The 21,483-nt window shown below is 38.0% G+C and overlaps 1 protein-coding gene across 2 annotated transcripts; it reads left to right on the top strand.

Moving 5' to 3' along the window:
- The first annotated feature begins 146 nt into the window (after positions 1-146).
- On the top strand, positions 147-21,321 carry LOC132783866 (hexosaminidase D). 2 transcript variants are annotated; one of them, XM_060789171.1, is made up of 3 exons: positions 147-250; positions 18,072-18,827; positions 19,662-21,321. In XM_060789171.1, exons 2-3 carry the CDS (start codon positions 18,072-18,074, stop codon positions 21,051-21,053), a joined length of 2,148 nt encoding a protein of 715 aa, XP_060645154.1. In that variant the 5' UTR covers positions 147-250; the 3' UTR covers positions 21,054-21,321. The 2 variants fall into 2 exon arrangements, with proteins under 2 accessions (XP_060645154.1, XP_060645153.1); XM_060789170.1 differs by lacking the exon at positions 147-250 and adding an exon at positions 1,013-1,230.
- Positions 21,322-21,483: the final 162 nt, after the last annotated feature.

Below are 21,483 nucleotides of genomic sequence, written 5' to 3'. Positions count from 1 at the left end.
TATTCCCCCATTCTTTGTGCGCTCCCTCTCTTTCATTTTTCTTGTATACATGCAGTTGTGTGACCGAAAGTTACATTTCCAAAATACATATATATTTAAGCGATGTGATATACCAGACTGCAACACCTTGATAATGTTCACCAGGTCACACTTCATATAAGTATGCGAATGTGTATGTGATTGGACTGCGAGTGCGTCGTATTGCTTTTGGTTTTGTTGTCACGGTTGTTAACGGAGAAAGTGCAAATGGGTGAGTATGCATATATTACATAATTCAAATTACAACTGGATCATGCAGTAATAAATATAGTGAATGTTGCACAAATTTGAAAGTTTCGGTTTTTTAGCGGCTTTATGTTAATTCTTGTACACGAGCAGCGTGACCACAAGTTAAATCAGAAAATGCACTAATTTTCTTAAAAAAATAGTTATGATAAATTCAAGCTGGTAACACTTTACAAACTATATACGTATTACGTATTTTCAAAGAAAGGCAAACATTTAAAAATTGTTTTGATTTGTAAATATTTTAAACAAAAAAGAAACTATCTAAAATTGATGTTCCTTTATATTGCTTTTGTAATTTGTTGATTGGTTTTAGAAACGTATAAGCAGGATTTAAATATACCAAAAGACACTTCCGGTATTTTGCATCATTCAAATGTTAGTTTAGTAACGGTCATTTCCTTTGCCAAAGTTTTAGAACTTCTGCAAATAATTGTAATTTAAGAAAATTTCAACTGCACATACTTATATTCTTATTACTTTACAATTGTTATAAATTATTTCCAATTAGTTATTTGACTTAAAATGTAATAACGAGTTTTAACTCGACATTTTTGATTAAAGCGTAAAAGCTATGTTGGGAACTTTGTGCTAACCAGCTTTTGTTTGCATGCGAAAAACCGTTTAAAATTCAAAATGAAACTTTGTGTTGCGTTGCCAGTGCGCAAGAACCTTTTGCCTTGCCGCCAAATAATAACTGCCGCGTGGCGTAAACAGAAACAGTGCAACTGCAACTGTGCGCCGCAACGGTGTGTGCCACGGATTTTTATCATCGTAAGGTATTGGAACTTTCATCCGCATTTCTCGTGCATTGTTTGGTGTCCGTGTCCGTGTCCGCGCTCCAAGTTCTGGCCATGCAGTTTATTAATGTTCCAGTTAATTAATTATAAATTTCAATTCAATTAACACACCGCGTGGAAGGTCAGCTAGCGAAACTGCAATACAGTTAAGTTTCAATATTGTTTTTTTGTTGTTAATTGAATCTCTAGTGTTTTGTCTGGAAACACCACGTGATAGCTTTGGGCTATTTTGTCCAAGTGGCGACAATTGTTTCTCCACATAAATGTGTTGTTGCATTTGAACTGTAGCTTAAATCTTAAATGCTCTAAATGGAAATGGGAAAATGCTTGCTGAATTGAGTTAAGCATTTACAAAATGAATAATAGCGCTGTGGGACTATCTGTCAATTCCCTTTTGTCAATTTTTATTTGACACATTTTATTGGGCAAATCGTTTGGCTGTAATCCTTTTTGCATTTCGAATTTATTTACAAGCGCCCATTTTGGACGACCACTCGACGACTGTCAGCTCCCAAGGGCAACATATTTTCTTTTCTTTTCTTTTTTTTTTTTGCTCGTTTTTTTGGATTTTTGCTGTGCTCGTAATTTTTACTGCAAATCTGACTCGAATTCAGCCTGGGCTCTGTTATGCTGTCTTTCTGCTGTTGGTTTTTCGTTACAATATTTTCTCTTTTTTCTTGCAACGTTCAACTTTTACTATTCCCTCTATGCTGTTGGTCTCTGGTCGTACGTACATATGTGTGGCATTCAATTAAATTCGTTTCAACAGCGTTGCACCAAAGGGCTTAACTACAGTTCCGTTATGCATTTCTTTCATTTTACTGAATTGAATTCAATTTTCGTTGCTCAACAATAGAGCTAAGTAAGCAATTTTCCATATTTAAATGATGTTAAAAGCACGTCAATGAGCTGTTAAAATTTAAATTTTAAAAGGCTTTAAACGTTATTCTCTATTTAATGTTGTAAAAATCAATTTAATTATAAATTGTTAACATTATTTTGAATGCCAAAATAAATTTTCGTGCTATTCTACCTGATTTTCGTTTCTACTTCTACTACTACTTCAGTGAGTGATTTTTCATTTGTGTAGCTGAAATAAGCTGTCAACCAAAAGTATGTCGTTTGATTTAAAATAGCTATTGTTGGAAAATAGCCAAACAGGTAATTGAATGCATCGACTCCGTTTACCTGGTTGTGATTTTTTCTTTTGATTTCTTTTTACTCTGAAATTGAAAAGCAGCCAACGTCAGTTGAATACCAAATAATATACTGCGAATGGTCACACTGTTCAAAAAGTAAGCTGGTGAAGATCGGTTTCATTTATCGATAACAAACGATAATTAGTTTGCAAGTTAAAAATCAAATGTAGCACTTATTGCAGCAAATGATTAAATTACTTGAGCTTTTGCGCCTGTCTGTGATTTGCAGTTGATTGCGCAGCACGTTGCAATTTAATGAGTTAACAGCACGTTAGTTTGTTGCAGCTTATAGCCTTACAAATTGATTAGCAACTTGGGTGGCCTCCGGGTCATAAACACATACATAAGTGCGTATGTTGCAACAGTGTGAGAATAATCAACAACGAGTAGCGACAACAAGAACAACATGTACCACACACACACACATACAGACACATTCTTGCTGCAGGGTCGTTTGATATTGCTTGATGCGAGCATATTTCAAGAGCATCATGGATTGCACGTAAGGATGCAGTTTTCATCCAGGCAGACGTCGTCGCCTTTTTCGGTTCACAGCCAGGATTTATGATGTTCGCTTGAAGGCGGGCCGTTGCCATTTCCGCTTCCGTTTCCTCTTGCTTTTCCGCTGCATTTGCAGGTTGCTCTTTCTCTCTACTCGTAATTCAATTGCCATTTCAACGCAAAAGATGCTTTGCTGATTTATGCGCTGTGCTTTGTTCTCTGACCCACAAAAGTAGGCAACATTTATTACACTTTCATATGTACAAGCGAGGGCAACTCGAACAGTAGTGGATGACAAAACAAACTTCCCTCGCTCATGATGCCATTAAAATTATTTAAATCAAATTTGCTTACAAATAAAATATGTATGTAGGTTGTTGAGCGCGGGCTCATTATCATTAAATTTAAATTGCCAGCCGGGTTCGCATTTCATGTGGAATATTTAAAGGTTTTTTGCGTATCGCTTAATTAAAACGCCTGACAAAGTTAATTTACTTAAATTTTTGACAACGCCAAAAATGACAATTAAATATTTCATTAGCGCTGCAACTCGGGGAATACGTTCTGCCGCACATTTACAGCAACATTAAAGCGCACACACACACACACACCCACACACGGAAAGCAACCGCAGCGCCGAAAAGCACGCAACAAATTTTTGTTTATAAATTTCCATAAACGCATGAGCCAGAAAAATAAGTATGTGTGTGTGTGAGTGAGAGAGAGAGAGAGAGAGAGATGGTATGTGTACTGCTAAAATCGAGTATTAAAGTTTCAAACAATGGCACGTAGTGCACTGTGGTCGCCGCATTCCTATGGGATCCAAAGACAAGCCGAGCGAAGCCAAGGCAAAAGCCAAAATGTAAACAGAAGAAGAACCAAAAGAGTTTGCGCTGTAAAAGCTGACAGAAATTGGAAGACAAAAGCGGAAATTGTTGTTGCTGTTACTATATATGTGTGCGTGTGTGTTCACTGCATACATGTGTGTATGTGGCATGCAGCGGGTGTCGTGTCACAGGGGATTGCAATTGCTATTGCAACACACAATAGTATGGAAATTATAAGCATAGTAAATATCAGTGGCACATGCCACAAATCTGAGTGCATTAATAGTTGGTTTAACTATTCAACTGCGATTGGCATTGTTGCCACAACTCATTACAGTGTTCATTTGCAGCCTCTGTTGATGCACCATCCTTCTCACTTACCACCTATCACATTGTTGTTGCTGTTGCTGCATTTGATGTGGCCTGAAAGGCAACGGCGTGTGGATGCGGCGGATGTGGCAGATGTGGCAGCTGCGTGTTACATTTGCATGAGTGCGTTTTGAAGTCAGCGCAGAGGCCGACCGCTGTTTGTTGCCAGTTTGGCAGTTGGCAGTTAGCAAAAGGGGGTGGGGGCGGAAGACAGGACAGACAGTTGTGGCTGTGTCAGGCATTTTGAGGGCGTGCGCCACGCCTATGCAGTGACAGCGACAACAAAGTAAGCAAGGGCTACGTGTAGCGGCAACGCGATACGTGCCACACGCAACAACAATAACAACAACAATAACATTTAATGCAAACCCACAGCAACTGCAACTGCAATGCAATCTTCTCATTTGGAAGAGCTGCAAAGCGCCGCCACATTTTCCGCATGCAAAATGAGCTGCAGCAAAGACCAAGACAGGCCTTCTTCTTCTTCGACTTTGTCACTTGCAACATGGGGCATTTCGAATCAGTCGTAGAACATAAATTTCAATTACATTTAATGCATTTACAAGTATTGGCATTTTAAATGTTTCCAATGCTCTTATCCAACACCAGCCAGCGTTGCCACCCCGGGCAAATTGCCAAGAGTTTGTGACGTCAGAGCTTGATGATTTATTAACGTCAAACTTGTATATTTTTTGCAAAGCGCATTCATATTTAATAGAGTATAAAACGAGCGACGTCTGACAGTTTTGCGTTGCGCCTTGCTAGCAAAATGTTGCAAATTTATTTGCATGTATAAAACATGAACAATCTCTGTGGCTAAAGAGAGAGAGAGAGAGAGAGAGAGAGAGAGAGAGAGAGAAGGAGGTAGCTATATGCTGAGCGCTCTATGCTGTTTTTGTTGCACTTAATTCGTTTAAATTGTTATAATGATGCCCTGTACCCATATGCTCTTGGGTCTCTCAAGTGTGCAACGAATAATAAACACTTGAGTTGATGCTGGAAACAATTTGCCAGCGGGCATAACCTCGGTGGAGTTTAACCTTTTAAAGTTTCAACTTTGGCGAAACTCAAAGTCAAGAATTATTCATAAATTTGTAATGAATAGTTGGGAAACTTAAATATTTGCCCACTTTGCAGGGTATCGCTTAGTCTTTAGTTCTCTACTAAGAAAGTTATTACTTGTTTTTATGGTAATTTTGCGTCGGTCCAAATGAAATTAGTGCAAATATTTTAATTGCATTCCCTCTGTGTGTGTGTGTGTGTGCGTCGAGTTCCTAATGGGAAAATATGCCAAAAAGACGAAGCGGAAAATTAATATTTAAGCGCAGCGCATTGCAGAATTTATGCAAAACGTTCTCCAAAGCGAATCTTAGAGTAGTTGGCTAATGCTGCAATTTCGCATATATTTAAAGTCTTAAGATGCTTGGCGATGTCTTTTGGCATGGAGATGAGCAGCCAGCTGCTTTCAGTCGTTACCCTGCTGTGTCTTTGTGGCGCAGACACGTTGCAACAATGCGGAACAACGACAACTACAACGACAACAACTGCTGAGGGCATGGCCAACAAAGAGGCACTTAATTAATTTTAAAGGCAGATTAAAAGCCAAGCGTAAAAACATGGCCAGGAAGAACACACACACACTTAACAAATGTCGGATGTTGCGCATACGCCACGTTGTCTTCATCTTTTGCTGCAACTTTATCTGACGTTGATTAATTTGTGTGCGTTCGCAATTAGTAGACAATTGCGGGGACAACGCTGAGGAAAGGATGCGCTTAATGAATGCAAAAACTTAAAGCCAACATCATCGATTCAAAAGTGTTGAGAGAAAAGCCAGCAAATTGAGTCAACCTCAAATTGAATTCAATTACCTTTAACTCGACAGCAAAGTGGCTTAAAAAACTTTTCAAACTGAAAATAGAATCAAAAAAAAAAAAAACGGAAAAAAAGGTTGATCACACAAGCGTAATTCAAAGCCATTTCCAACATGTGTTTGCGTCTTGTCTGTTGCAGACAAAACGCGTGCTCTGAGAGCTAAAACTTGGATCAAGTCTGTGAGTGTGTGTGTGTTGGTGTATGTGTGTGGCGGCTAAAGGAATTGACTCGAAAGTTTTTAGCCACAATATTTGACCTGCTTGCAACTTCATCAATAACAATAGGATAAACCTGCGCAAGTTTTCCTCTTGGCCATGGGACGAATTAGAAATGAGAAATGAGCAACAACCATAACGACATTGACAACAACTTAGTTAGTTCGGTTTTTTTTTGCCTCAAAACTTTTTCTTGTGCGGTAAATGAACAACGAACTAAGTTCTTCGGGGTGTCAAGGTTTTTTGCAGCATAGTTTGGTAAGTTTATAAAGCAGTCAATAAAGACGTTGCAAAGCAGCAATTGATTGAGATTCCTGTTGTTTTGACTTCAGCGAAAATTTTTACTTAATTAAAAAGAAAGTGAAAAGTCTGTTAGTGAGCGATGTTTTGACTTGATTAATTTACAACAAATAAATTAAAGCTATTTAATTAGGTGCAGCAATTGAAAAGAAGTAAGAAAGCTACTGTTGAGATTTCTTGACCCGCTACCAATTATTGATAAAAATATATCTAAATTTATACCAAATTAATATACCATAAAATACTAAAATATAGCGAAAACTATATTTGGTATATTGGTGAATTAGAACATTTAAAATATACCATATAGTACAAAATATACCAGTTTGTTATCCAAAGTAGACAAATTCACATTTCAGTAGACGTTTTTTACGCCATACAAAAGTTTTTCTTAAATAACTTCTACAATTTGTATCTGATTGTTTCCAAATTTTCAGGAATTATAAATAATGTATATATTATTGTATATACTAAACATCGCGACAATAATTTCAAAATTACAATTTTTTTTGATAATTCAATATTCAACAAAATTGCCATACTTTCATTATTCATTTTCGGTAAAGTGTTTAAAGTGTTTCTTCTCTCAAATCGCCCTCAGATCCATTACCATTGTACTAAGCAGGTCTACGATCAAGTTAGACACTATAGTGTAGTTCTCGTCTCTCTTGACACTCACCCAAAATTACCGAACAGGATGTTGTTAGCGTCCATCTCGGAGCGGTTCAAGTCTTGATGGCTTGACAAACAGCATCGCTGAGCAGAGAGCGGACCTCAAGGATGTCTGAAGGATGCTGCAATTCATTCGCTCTTGCCGCTAGTTGTGCACTTAATAATTCATAAACATCAATCAGGCCCAGGACTCGCAGTGCATGCCAACCAAATGAAACCAAACATCAACGGGAGAACTAGAGAACGACGAAGCCTGCAATGGAATGAGGTTTTGTGTCATTTGTCTGGCCAGGCGGAGATGTCATCGTTAGAAGCTTTCCAAAGCACATTACAGGGCGTCACATGGACTAGAGTAGTGAGTGTGCATGTATGTGTGTGTGAGAGAGTGTGGTGAGTGTTTGTGGCTCTGCATTAGTAAACATTTTGTTGTCAACGCTCGTCATTTGCCGTCATCCCCACGAGAGAGGCTCACACGAGTCGTCAGCACTGCAGTTGAAACCACTCGGAGCAACTGAAGCTGATTGTGAGTGTTAATGGCAGCTGGCAAAGAGGAGTGGGATGGGGAGGGGGAGTGGGACGTAGCTGGGAAAGGATAAAGGTGCTGCTGAATTCAAGCCTTCGCTGCAGTCTAGGCACAAAAACGCCATGTTTTTAATGGCTTTTACTGGAATTAATAAATGAGTATGCTCATCGTGTGGCATGCACGACCAAAAGCTGTGCTATTTATTAGTGTTGCTAATGAAAACAAGTTATGTGATTTAAAATTCACAGAATTTGAAACTGAAATATGCAGATATAAACATAATTAAAAGCGAGAAATTTATCAAAGCTGAGAAGAGAATACCAGCTGAATTACTTTTTATGTGACAATAATTCTTTAATGATTGCAATATAGGAAAGTCTAAAGTATTCAAGATATGTATATGGTGATGGCACGATTCATCGGATGATACACAATTATCGATTATTTTAATTTTATTTTATTTTTTCACAGCCTAAATAAATCACATGATCCGTTAACCGATTAATGCATTTTTTCCCATCACTATTTCTATATATCTATTTTTTTTTTAAGATTTTTACTATTTTATATATAAATTAGTATCAAAAGATCTTTGAGACTTGTGGTTATCATCTAGTATTAAATACTAATTTGTAACTTTATTTTAAAATAAATTTTCTTTATACACTTTTTGAAATGTTGTACATACCCTACTGCTAATAGCAGCATCTACAGGGTACAAACAATACATTAAAAAGTCGAAGAAGCAGCGAGCACACAATAAACATAAACAATGCTATGTTCACTCAGACATTCGCAAATGCATTTAAAAGTTAAAACAATCAGATAATTAATGATGCAGATTGCTTAACTGGTTGCGATGGTGAATAAATAGAACTTATTCCTCTTATCCGAGGCAACACACAATGTTTGCACATTGCTTGCCACGGTCCAAATAGTTTATTGCATATTGCAATCGCAAAGTACCAACAACAACAAATCAGAGAGCAACGAATAGAATGTGGAAAGAGAAATGCAAATAAAACAAATGCAGAAAATGGCATAGTCTAGTTCTTTGATAGAAATACGAGACGAATTTCGAATATCTTAATCAAAACAGGCAAAGGTAATAAAAATAGCGAGAAAGTTACAGTCGAGTGAGCTCGACTGTGAAATACGCGGTACTGATTTTGAATAAAAGCAAATTAGTGTGGTATCATCTTTATAATATACCTAAATAATATAACACATACGATATATTTGGTATATTGATAAACTAATACATTCAAAATATACCATACATTACAAAATATACCAGATTGTTAGCCAAAACAAAAAATTATATGCCCATCTCTTATTGTCTCTGAAATCTAGGTGTTCATACAGACGGACAGACAGACAGATATGTCTATATTGTCTCCGCTGTTGATGCTGCTCAAGAATACGTATACTTTCTAGGGTCGGAGATACATTTTTCTACCTTTTACATACATTTCCTGCAGTCACAATGTTAGAATACCTTTCTTCTCTATGGCTAGCGGGTATAAGACTGAAAAGATTTCAGTTGTTCAATGATGGAAAGGAAATGAAAATGAAATGTGCATTGAGAGGTATTCGCTTGGTTGCATAGTTTGGGACAAAGTTGACATCTTTTGAGCTCAATTAAAACTTGTTTAGTTGACTTCAAATAATAAATGAATTAATCAGCCATTTACTTTATTATTTACGAATAAATTAGAATAAATAAGTGGTTGAATATTAAAGCAAATGTTAGTTATGTTGTTTAATTTGTAAAGTGACATTTATCAAATTGATTTATTAAATATATAAAATCAGAAATGACTATTTATTCATATGAATGAATGCATAAAAGTCTCGTTTACAAATTATTCGGGTAATTTTTGCGTCAAACCGCAGCATTTACATAAATGCTCTGGAATGATTCGACTCGGCTTCCTGATGATATTGATGATATGTATATTTAAACATATTCAACATGAACATGACGTGACATTATCTTACATCCGTGCCGAGTCATTAATCAATCGCATAACAATGTAATTGAAGGCAATGCAACGCATCCACAAGTAGAATGGGAAAATTCGATTAAATGGAAATGAACGAATTCAATCGACAAATGTAAGCCCCAGGCTTGTTCTGGCTTTAGCCCCAGGCTTCTACCGAACACACACACACATTTATAACCCCACACACGTTCGATGGCCACAATACAAATCGCTGACCACACAACACACACACACATCCTCTCTCTCTCTCTCTCTCCACAAGGGAATCATGTTTCCATTTCTCCCTCTCTCTCTACAGTCCAACCATGAATAGACAGACAGACGGAGTATAGTGTGGCTCTCTAGCTATTGTTGATGCTTTTTTAGAAATCAGTGAAACAAACAACAAACAAAATGTCTAACAAGTAAGAAAGCTACAGTCGAGTGTACTCGACTGTGAGATACCCGCTACCCATTTTGAATAAAAGCAATATATTTTGCGGTATATTTCTCAAAATATACCAAATATACTACTAAAACCCAAAAAAAAATATACCAAATGGTATATTTGGTATATCGATATAGTACCACATTCAAAATATACCATAGACAGCACAATATACCAGACTGTCGGCCAAAGCAAATTAGACCCCTAGTAAGTAGGCGTTTTTGCCCATACAAAAGTATTTCTTTAATAACTTCGACAATTTTTATCTGATCGCAACCAAATTTTTAGGAATCATAACTACTATAGTAATTATTATATATACCAAAATTCGTAACTCTAGCTTTAAAATTACGCTTGTTATTCGATTTTTTTTATTTGCGGGAGCGGAAGGGGGCGTGGCAAAAATTTGAAACAAACTTGATCTGCGTGCAAACATAACAAATGTTGTCGAAAAAAAATTATAGCTCTATCTCTTATAGTCTCTGAGATCTAGGTGTTCATACGGACAGACGGACGGACACACAGACGGACAGACACACAGACGGACAGACGGACATGGCTAGATCGTCTCGGCTGTTGAAGCTGATCAAGAATATATATACTTTATAGGGTCGGAGATGCCTCCTTCTGCCTGTTACATACATTTCCTGCCGGCACAAAGTTATAATACCCTTCTACCCTATGGGTAGCGGGTATAAAAACGTTTTGTGTGTTTGTGTCGACTGCGCTAAAATGCAGGAAAAACTCATTTCAAATTATAAACACGAGCCTCGTGCGCCGTTTTATGTCCTGTCCCAGACAGCAGCGACATCCTAGACAGCCCAGTCAGGTCGCCCGGCATCCTGGCAGCCTGTGGCAGCCTGCAAAGGCAAAGGCAAAGGCAGTCAGAGGCAGACGGAGGCAGGCAGTCAGAATCTGTCGCACGACACAAAAAAGCATCGCAACACAAAACAAGTCGAAATGTGCTGCAATTGCAGTTGGTGCAACTTGGGGATACCCTTTAATAAGTATTAATTTTATATTTGTGTCTTGGGAATAATTAAATGCTGCTTGGGGACAATGATAGTTTATATTTATTTATTTATTTTAGGCTTAGATTACAATTTAATTTATAACTAGCGCTGTCTGCTTTGATGTTTGGCATGATAGTTCACATATTTACACAACTTTATGATGTTTCTAAAATAAAGATAACTAAACTCGGCAACAAATCCAATTGAATACAAAAATAATTAAGTAAATTAATTGATGTTGCTTTGATATTAAATACGAAATACTAGTTCACAAAGTTAAGAAATATATGTATGTATATGTGAAGCTTCGAATGAGTTAATAAATTAACAAAAATATGCAATTAAAAAGCGGGCAAAATAAATTGACATAAAGATGGAATTTTATTGTCTATTTATGATTTAAGAAGTTAAGAAATAGTCATTGTTTGTCATTATTAGACAAAATTTCATTGATTTAGTGATTTAAGAAATTATTCTGTCACTCAAAAACTGATTATGACAAAACAAAAAGGTTGCATATGTAATTAAAGCTTATTGAATTATGTTTTGTATATAACATGTGATAATTGAATTTTATTTAAGTCAAATATAGAGAGAATAAAACCTTAAAATTGAGGCAGCAGTTAAAATTTGCGTTGGAATTAAAATATTATTGTGTGTCGTTTATTACGTATACGTTCCGTTTATCAGAGTTGTATTTGATTGATGCAGTTCTCTTTATGTGCAGGTCCGTTGTTGTTGATAATTGAATTGTATATAGCTAAATTTGAAATAATTATCAAATTTCTATATTTAAGAAAAAAAAAAGATCTTAAGTTAAGTATTTAAGTAGTTATGATTTTAAAAATATATTATAGTAATACAAAAACTTAGAAAATAAGCATGCTTTCTTTTATTTTTTATTACTATAATGTATTTTTTAAACCATAAGATCTCGTTTTTTATTATCTTCGCTTGCAGCATTTTACAGTGATGAAAGCAAACTTCATTTTAATGTTACGATATAAATTAGCTGCAATACTATTCCTCTTCTGCAACTGCAAGTCTAAAGTGAACTTCATTGTAGTATACCCACTGCATTTGCCATAAGTTACAGGGTAACAATATGTCCTTGCTTTGAGTTTTGGTGCAGCAATTGTGCAGCTGTTATTTTCGCGCGCGCTGACAAACTAAATGTTGCATAGTTAAGGGCGCCGAGATTTGTGCTTCGCTCTAAATTATGTTAGCTGTCTCATTCTAGCGACAGCTAGCCGTGTCTCTCTCTCTCTCTCTCTCGGGGAAAGTTTTGGCCAGTATTAATGCATTTATGAGGTAGGTAGCCAAGTACACTGTGTGTTATTATGTGCCCAACACTTTTGGCCAGCAAAAAGCAAAAGCGCCACAGAATTTTTAAGCCTGACGAAACTTTTAACACGTGACAGATTTGCGAGTTCTTTTTTTTTTGTTGCCTGGGAACGCACTTAGTTGATCAGTTGCCCAAGAGAATGCTGCGAGGAGCCCTTTTCTATGGCTCCATTCATTGCCTCGTTTTGCGCAGCAATTGTCGAATAATTTGCAAGTTGATGTGAAAAGTTTTCCAATTGCAGTTGGTGTTGGTATCTGGCAAAAAAAAGGGCGATTCATTTGGGGGTTTTGTTGCCAATTTCCTGCGCAAATTGAAATGGAAATAAATGAAAACAAAATATAAATGCATTTTTGTTTTGAATATTTTCGTAAAATGGGGCAAATGTGATTTAAGGCATTAAATTGCAACCTTAAAGTCGAGTGAATTACAAGGATTTGCATAAGATATTTCACCCCATCTGCATCCCCATTGAATTCAATATTTCAAATGTTACTTTGCACACACGTAGCTGCCTCGACACTCCGACTCCTTTGCCACATTTAAGGATTTATTAGCTATTGAGCATGAGCTCTCTCTCTTATTGATTTAAATCCTTCTCAATCCATGAGTGCATAGCCTCAGCCACTCGACACAACACTTGCATTTCCCTTTTGCATTTTCTCTCTCTTTCTCCCTCTGGATTTTCATGCGAATATATTTCAGCTCTTAAAGGAAACTTTTCGAGTATAACGACGAAAAACTGCGCTTGCTAATGGACGTTAATAAGCCGTTAAATTGCCTAATTGGCGATTATGAGTCTCAAGCGCAAAGGGCTAAGTAAAAGTGCGATAAAGGAAAGAGTTTCAAGCCAGTCGAAAGGCACTTGGCGAAAATATTTGCCATGCTCATGCACTCCACTAGCATTTTGGCTTGGCTTTAACCCTGCCAACGCACGTTGGGCGCCAAACCAAATTGTTGTAGCAACTACTTTAAAGCAGAATCCAGGGCATGCAATAACCGTACAACGTACGACGGCAGCCAACAACAACAGCAACAGCAACAAAAATCATAAATAGCAAGCTAGAGTGCATTTTGAATCGGACAGCAACAGCCACAGTAGCAACAACAGCAACATCAGCAGCAACAGTAACAACAACAACAGCAACAACAACAAGCATAACAGCAACAGTAACAAGCAAAGCGGCTTTAAGGATTTTGGAAAATGTTTCAGGTTTTTTTTTCCGCCTACCTGCACCTGATGGATGACTTTTGGGCATGCCAAACTTGTGTTGTGTGTTGTTGGCTGAGTTTATTTTTCATTTTATTTCGAACAGCATAAATTCAGCAGAAACAATTTAATTAAAAGCTCAGCTGCAATAATAAATCTGAAATAAATATTATACAAAAAAAGTTTAATATTTTATATGGTCTTTTTTTATAAACCTAGTATAAGAAATGCAACAAACAGAATTGTGCAAAACGTCAAAAACACACAAATTTACAGCTGAAAAAACTTGAAAGAGAACAATTATCTTTGAATGGAAATATGAAAAAAAATGATTTGTTATATGTCGACTATAGCTATTCATTGCTAATTGTATAACATTATTAGTTACATTAGTTACAATGTATATAAAATATGGTAAATATAAATGAAATCAAATTCATTTAAATTAAATTAGGTTAAACATGTAAAACAGCTCGAGGAAATTATTATATACATATGTAATGTTGGTTATATAGATAACCTTTGATTATTTTATATGTGCGATATTTGATAGTAATAGTCTAGTTTGATTAAACTTAAATAATACATAAATAATTGAACAGTTTGATTAAACTTAGATAATACTGCTTCTTTCTCCCTCCTGACTGTTCTACATTTAACGACTGATAATCTACTTCTCACAACTATTTTTCAACTTCTTACAACAGACTATCTACTACTAACCACTAATGATACCGATAGCTTCGTGCCTATCGACTTGCTAATGCCAACCGATACCAATAGGGTCTATCGATTAGCCTCCACAGCTGTTACAAATATTTATTTACAAAACGTTTGTAATGTTGTGCAAATCAAATCGAAAATCGAGATCTGTTTTAGAATTCTTTTTTTTACAACTGCTAACTTTAAATCGAATTGTTTTCAATACAATTACTTCCTTTGAACCGCTTTTTGTAGGTTTAAATAAATATACAATTAAATACTGAAATAAAATAATGAAATAAAGTCAAGTAAAAAATAAATAAATTACAAACTAAATCAAATGTAAATTAAATTAAACAAAGAGTCAATAATAGGCAATAAATAGTATGTACAGAAAAAACAAATCAAAACAGAAAAGTTGCATTATCAAAAGCAAAGAGTCAACAATCAAACACGCGTATAAATTATGGAGTCGAGTGTGCTCGACAGCGATAAACTCGTTGAACTTCGAAGTAAACAAGTCGAATGCGAAGAAAACAAATGGCATTAAAACTGAAAAATATTGCTCTTACAAGACAGTAATAATAAGAGATGCAATCGTTGGAGTCTATTGATATTGTTGAATTTGTGACTGCTCCCGCGAGTCAGGTTTGAATTAATAATGGTTGGGGTATTTCATGTTCGTTCAGTTCGTTTGCATGGCTCGTTTTTCTCTCTGTTTCTCTTTTTCTTTTTTTGGTTGCTGGTTGCCCTTGCCTTTGGCAAGCTGCCAAATTGTGTTGTTCGACGTGGGCGGTTACCAGCTGCAGGGGGCGTGACAGCAGCATACAGAGCAGAGCTCTTCATTGCTTTGAATTTTGGGCTGCATAAATTGCAACAACGAGTCGAGTCGAGTCGCCATCTCTGCAAATTGCCCCTGCGGCTGGCGAAGCAATTAAATTTCATTTTATTAACTGCTCTGCAAATCGTGGCAAGTTGCAAGCTGCACTGCGTGTGCAATTAGCACGCTGTGGTGTCCATCAGACTCCACAGTGTCCAGTTCAGGTCTAGTCCAAGCCACATAAAAACCTCAAATGTCAGAGCATCGACATCAGACCAAGTGACGCCCAGACTAGAAACCACATTAGGTTGACACCCACCCGACTCTTGTTATTTGTCCTGTGCTTTGTTTGTCCAGCGAAATTTACATAGACAACACAAAAGAGTTGGGGCAACGCGATAGCAGATTTTGGCAAAAATAAGTGCTTGGCTTTTGGGTGAAAGTGGCTTGAGTTTGAGCTAGAAAGGCTTAGCCATGTTTTTCGTTTCTCTTTTTTTTTTTTGGCTAGAATCAAATTGTTCGGCACAAGCCAACGATAAGTCACACGTTGCTGCCACACAGAAAAACAGATAGAAGGGCAGAGACTTGCCACACAGTTGCATGTGGCATTGAAGTGACAGCCAACTGGGTCAACAATTGTGAAATTCGTTCGTTCATTCGTTCGTTCGTTCGCTTTGCTGGCAACATTTCAGCTTGTTATCCCCCGAATTGTCAGCCATTTAGATTGAGGCACATGGGGCACATACATACTTACTTGGGGCATTGAGTGGCACTTATGATCGTTCTCATGATGGCCAGCTAAAATGCATTCAAGTAATGCTCAACTCAACCAGTTGAATGCGACTTTGAGTCGCATTTCAACTGACGTCGAATGTTATTTCGATTATGGAAATGTGGCAGCCACTTTTTTTTCGGTTGCAATATTCGTTCGTTGCTCTTTGCATTTTAATACGCTTAACTGCTCACATGGAAAATGTAAGCAGATGGCATGTGAGTTTGCAATTTTGTAGTGTATTGGCATAAAATAAGACCAAGAATACTTGAAAGGTGCCATCTAATATGTAATAAATAAAATTCTGTCCTCTATTTGGTTACTTTGACAAAAGTAAACAAAATAAAGTTGTTAAATCGATAACAGAAAATGGGTGCAATAAAATAAAATATATAAAAATATGTAGAGGAACAAATGATTATAGAAAATAAAATAAATAAAAAGAAAATAAAATATAAATAAAATAAAGAATATAAAATAGAAAAGATTAAAATAGAAAGTGCACTTACACTGAAAATGAGATCAAGATTTTGGTCTTAGTACTAAGAAGTTTAGTATAAAAAACGCGCCAAGAACATAAAAATCTTAGTGTTTGAAAACACATCTTGATATTAAGAACATTTGATATAAGACCCAAGTTCTTAAGAGAAAAAATAATATAATTTAAAGACCAAAATTGTATTATTAGATCAAAAGAATATTCAGAATTTGGCCTTTTTAAAGCTGATGTTTTTAGTTTTAACAATTAGTTCTTGAAGTGGTCTAATTTTAAGAATACAACTTTTAAGACGAATGTTTTTGGTTTTAGAAATTCGTATTTTTTCAGTGAAGATAGGATCAATTCAGTATTAATATTTAGACCGAGTAACCGGCTTATAGCTTGAGTAAGCTTTAACAAATTGTGTGTTTTTGAATACTATTTGTTATGAGGTGTTTGTAAATACTTTTTTTTACATTCCTTACTTTTCGTTTTCATTAAGTAGCAAAGTAGCAAAATATGCGCCTTTGTCATTTAATTGGTATTTGAAAAATGTATATATTCCTATTATTTTTTAAATTATAAGAAATTGCTGTAATAATCATATTTCGTTCCATCCTTTGACATTCTTACAAGAACTTCAAGCATTCTTATCGCTTGTTAATGCAACTTTTCTGTAATCAAATTTCATCATATTCAGCAATATTCATTTAACAACGTACAAAATAAAATTCCACAAAATATAATTATTTTACAAGTTTAAGCTCATTTGGGTTGTCAAAGTGGATTGTAAAACTGTGGCAAACGTTGCACGTTTACATGTTGCATGAAAGTCAAGTATCATTTATTGGAGCACACACAATTCAATTAGATTTGACTTGTAAGCGGCTTAAATAAAAGTTAACTTTCCGTGACCACTTGATGGCCAAGCGAGAGAGAGAGAGAGAAAGCATTGAGACAATGAAATCCAAACAGTATTCACTTTGATGATACTCCTCAAATACTTGGGAGCAGCCATCGAGCTGTCTGTCTAGTGGCCACAAAGAGTTTTGCGATGGAATTGCATGAGCACGGACTCGACAACTGATGCGGGGGTGAAAAGTTTCTTGCTGCTGCTGCTCGTGGAAAACTCAATTCAATTTCCGCTAGACAGCTGCATATTGTTCCATTTCCACTTGAACACTTACATTTGTCGGCTGTCAAAGACGTGCTGTGCTCTCTTCTGCTTAACTTCGACTTTGCTTGCGAAATATGTGTGCGTATGTGTGTGTGTGTGTGTGTGTGTTGGGGTCATGCCCAAGTTGCAGTTATACATAACTCGTATGCGTGTATTCGTTTCATTTAAATGAGCAGGCAGTTGCGCCTATTTAAACGAAAGCATTGAATGCAGCTAAAGCAAACACTCAAACACATACTCAAGCACATTGCCATGTGTGTGCTTGTGTGCTTGTTGTTACACACACACAACAAAACAAACCCACAGCAAGATGTAGTGGCAGAAGAAGAACCTCGACTCGACAGCCAGCCAGACTCTTAACCTCAATGAGCCCCAGCAGCTGCCCGCAACGTGGCGTATGAGTAACGTAGCAAAGCAGCAGCTGTGGCAAAATGTTATAGCACAACTCCGGGGGCTACTTGTTGGTTCCTCAAATATTTATAAAAAGCAAAGAGCCTCTTTTGTTGTTGCCCCACACACTCACCTCCTTTTCTCTCCCTCTCTCTCTTCTCTTTGTAGATGCACTCAAATTTGCTGATATTTATTTGGCGCCGCAAACTTTCATTTCTGCTGCTGGCCTCTGGCCTCGTTTTGCTTGGTCTCTGGACATGGGCCATACTCATCGATACAACAAAAACGACGCTCACACAGTCACAGCCACAGCAACAACAACAGCAGTTGGCGCCATCGAGTGAGTCCAGTTATCAGCACGTTCACATCATACAGAAATTGATTGCCCAAGCGAATCGTGTTTTGCGAGCCGAGCGGCAAAAGGATAACGCCGATCGATCTCCGCCTTCGCCGGCGCAGCAACGTTTGTTGGGCAACGTTCGCTTTGTGCGTCCCACGCAGGCGAAGAAGGCGCCGTTGCCACTGGCCGAGAGTTTTCTCTTCGAGCAGGAGCGCTTAAAAATCCTCGAACAGCAGCAGCGACAACGCAACGCTGGCATGGAGGAGTTGAACGCCAATGCCGAGGATGATCGTATGCTCAGCTCTGCAGAGCGACAGACGCAATACGAACACGAGCTGCAACGCATGGGCGTGCCCACTGTGTCCGGGATTGGTCCGGATGGGCCTCGGGCTCCGAGTGAGCGATTGGTGCATCTGGATCTGAAGGGTGCGCCACCCAAGCTCAGTTTTCTGAAGCAGCTGCTGCCGGTGCTGCGTGCTCTCGGCGCCACGGGGCTGCTAATTGAGTACGAGGACATGTTTCCATACAGCGGTGCTCTGCAGCCACTTGCGGCACACAATGCATACAAGGAGAGCGAACTGAAGGTAATGTAAAACGAAGCACGACTTTGAAATACTTGTTAAGTACTTTATACTTAGCAACAATGACAAATACTTCCAGTATTACACAATCTTAGTATTATATAATATATTTTATGAAGTAGTACAAATATAAATAAGACATTATCTTAAATGAAAGTAGTTTTATCAATGCTTTTAAATATGTGAGTTCGTTCAAACATTTTGTATCTAACATGTTTGAAGTCAAAGCACAGAGAATGCACGAATGCATGAAAGGATACCTGCTAACTAATTCAAATATGTAGCAACAATAAGACATATCTACATACATACATCCAGTATACAAGTATTACACAATTTTATTCTTATATATAATAATAATATAATATGTTATCTTTTAAAAAGTTCAATCACTCAGCATTCAAAAATGTTTGTTGATCAAACATGTTAGAAATCAAAGCACAGCGATTAATTCACCATGTTCGATTAGTGAGCTGTTTGGTTTTAAGCGCTTGCATTGTTTGAACATGTTTGCTGCGAATGGTAGGCGTTCTTTGTTTGTGTTGTGTAGGCGTTCGCTTATCGATAACTTTAGCCAAATGTAATCAATCAGTACTAGCTGCAACCGATCAATTACCTGGCTGCTGCTTATCGATAAGCTTCGCTTGTCTTCGCTTAAATTTGAAAATAGAATTTATCGGTAGTCTAACTTAAGATTTTTTATTCTCCATAATAATATATAAACAATTAAAGAAAAATTTATTATTTCTAATACTTTCCAAAAATATATAATTTATATATTATTACTTACTTATGAGTTTTTAATTGTGATATATTTCTTCTCCACTCATTTCAAAGGATTTCCTGGAGACTGCTTGGGTTGAACACGGACTCAGCATTATGCCGCTGGTACAGACCTTCGGCCACTTGGAGTACACACTGAAGCTGCAGGAATTCGAGCATCTGCGCGAGCTGCCCGAGAGTCCGCAATCCATTTGCCCCAGTCGACCGCAAAGCATGGCGCTGCTGGAGCAAATGCTTACCCAGGTGATTGAGCTGCACATGCGCCCCTCGGCCAATGCGTCGCCCGCGACACCCGAGCTGCCCATCAAGTTCACACATCTGCACATTGGATGCGATGAAGTGCAGCGCATGGGCGAATGTTCGCTTTGTCGCCAGCGACTGCGCAGCGAAATCTTTCTCACCCATGTGATTAGCTTGGCGCACTTTGTGCGACGTCGCTGGCCACAGTTGAACGTGGTGATCTGGGACGATCAGCTGCGTGAGATGACGCTGAGTGAGCTGCAAAATTCGCAGATTGGCAGCTATGTGGAACCCATGGTCTGGGTGTATGCCAACGACATCTATCACTTTATACAGCCGCAACTGTGGGACACCTATGCCAAGGTGTTTCCCAGTGCCTGGACTGCCTCCGCCTTCAAGGGCGCCTTTGGGGAGAGTCTGCTAGTGCCGCCGCTGCAACAGCATCTGGAGAACAACATTCGCTGGCTGGCGGTGATTGCCAAGGAGGGCGGACGCTTTGCCAAGGGATTGCGTGGATTAGCGTTGACGGGTTGGCAGCGTTACGATCACTTTGCTGTGCTCTGCGAACTACTGCCCGTGGGCATGCCCAGTCTGATGACATCGCTGTCCACCGTCTCCAAGGGTTACTTTAGCACCAATCCACGCGACAACGAACTGTTGCGTGTGCTGCGTTGCGTCTTCCAACCGGACAGTCGACGCTCCGGGCACCCATGGCTGGAACTGCATCCGAATGCTCATCACAGTCAGCTGTTTGCCGTCTGCAGTTATCCAGGACATCTGGTCTACAAGTATGCCATGCGTCTCTACGACAAACTGAGCGAGGTGAACGTTTATTTGCAGCAGGCGCGTGAACACAGCGCCTGGCTATCGGACTACAATGTGAGGCATAATTTCAGTTCACCGCTGCGTGTGCATGAGTTGACAGTGCGCACGCCGCAGCTGATCGAGGAGCTGCGCGGCATGGCGCGGGAGTCGCAGCAGTTGCTGTGGGAAGTGTACGATGAGCATACGGTGGCTGAGTTTGTGGAACAGCACATTTATCCGAGTATTAGTGCGTTGCATCGGCAGTTGGAAAGTGGACAATTGTTGCTGCAACGACGCACATGGCCGCAACGACCGTTGCCCATATCCTTGGAGCTGCGACAGGACATGGGACTGATTACACTGGAGCAGCAACAGCAACAACAGCAGCAGCATCCGCACTGAATAAATTTATAGTGATTCTTACACTCACACACACACATACATATTTTGTAGTCAAGGCGTTCGAAACGCCGCTCTAAGCCAAAAAAAAAAAAAAGAAAACAAGCAAAAACATGATAATAACAATATTAATTCGAATGTTAACAGCGCTGCGGCATTTCTCGATAGTAGTAGTGAAAAAACATCAAATGTTCCATTCTTTTCTAGCTAATCAATTAATCGTGCACTCATGCATACACATAAAATACATTTAATAAAGAAAATTCGCTATTGCAAAAAACTGCATTTTTAAATTCAAATTTTCAAATGCCGCCAAAGCAAGCAGTGTTGAAGCAGTGTTCTCACAGCTTTTGAACTGCTTTTGGAACGTTTGTGCAGCGCTGCTAACTTGCGCAAAATACAGGACCAAAGTTCTTTTTTGGTATATTGGCGA

This window comes from Drosophila nasuta, chromosome 2R (genome assembly GCF_023558535.2).
Source record: "Drosophila nasuta strain 15112-1781.00 chromosome 2R, ASM2355853v1, whole genome shotgun sequence".
NCBI lineage: Eukaryota > Metazoa > Arthropoda > Insecta > Diptera > Drosophilidae > Drosophila > Drosophila nasuta.
This window is presented reverse-complemented; position numbering and strand designations above follow the sequence as displayed.

Coding starts and splice junctions, on each gene's coding strand:
- LOC132783866 (XM_060789171.1), top strand. CDS start 18,072: ATGCACTCAAATTTGCTGATATTTATTTGGCGCCGCAAACTTTCATTT. Junction 18,828..19,661: donor ACAAGGAGAGCGAACTGAAG/GTAATGTAAAAC, acceptor CTCATTTCAAAG/GATTTCCTGGAGACTGCTTG.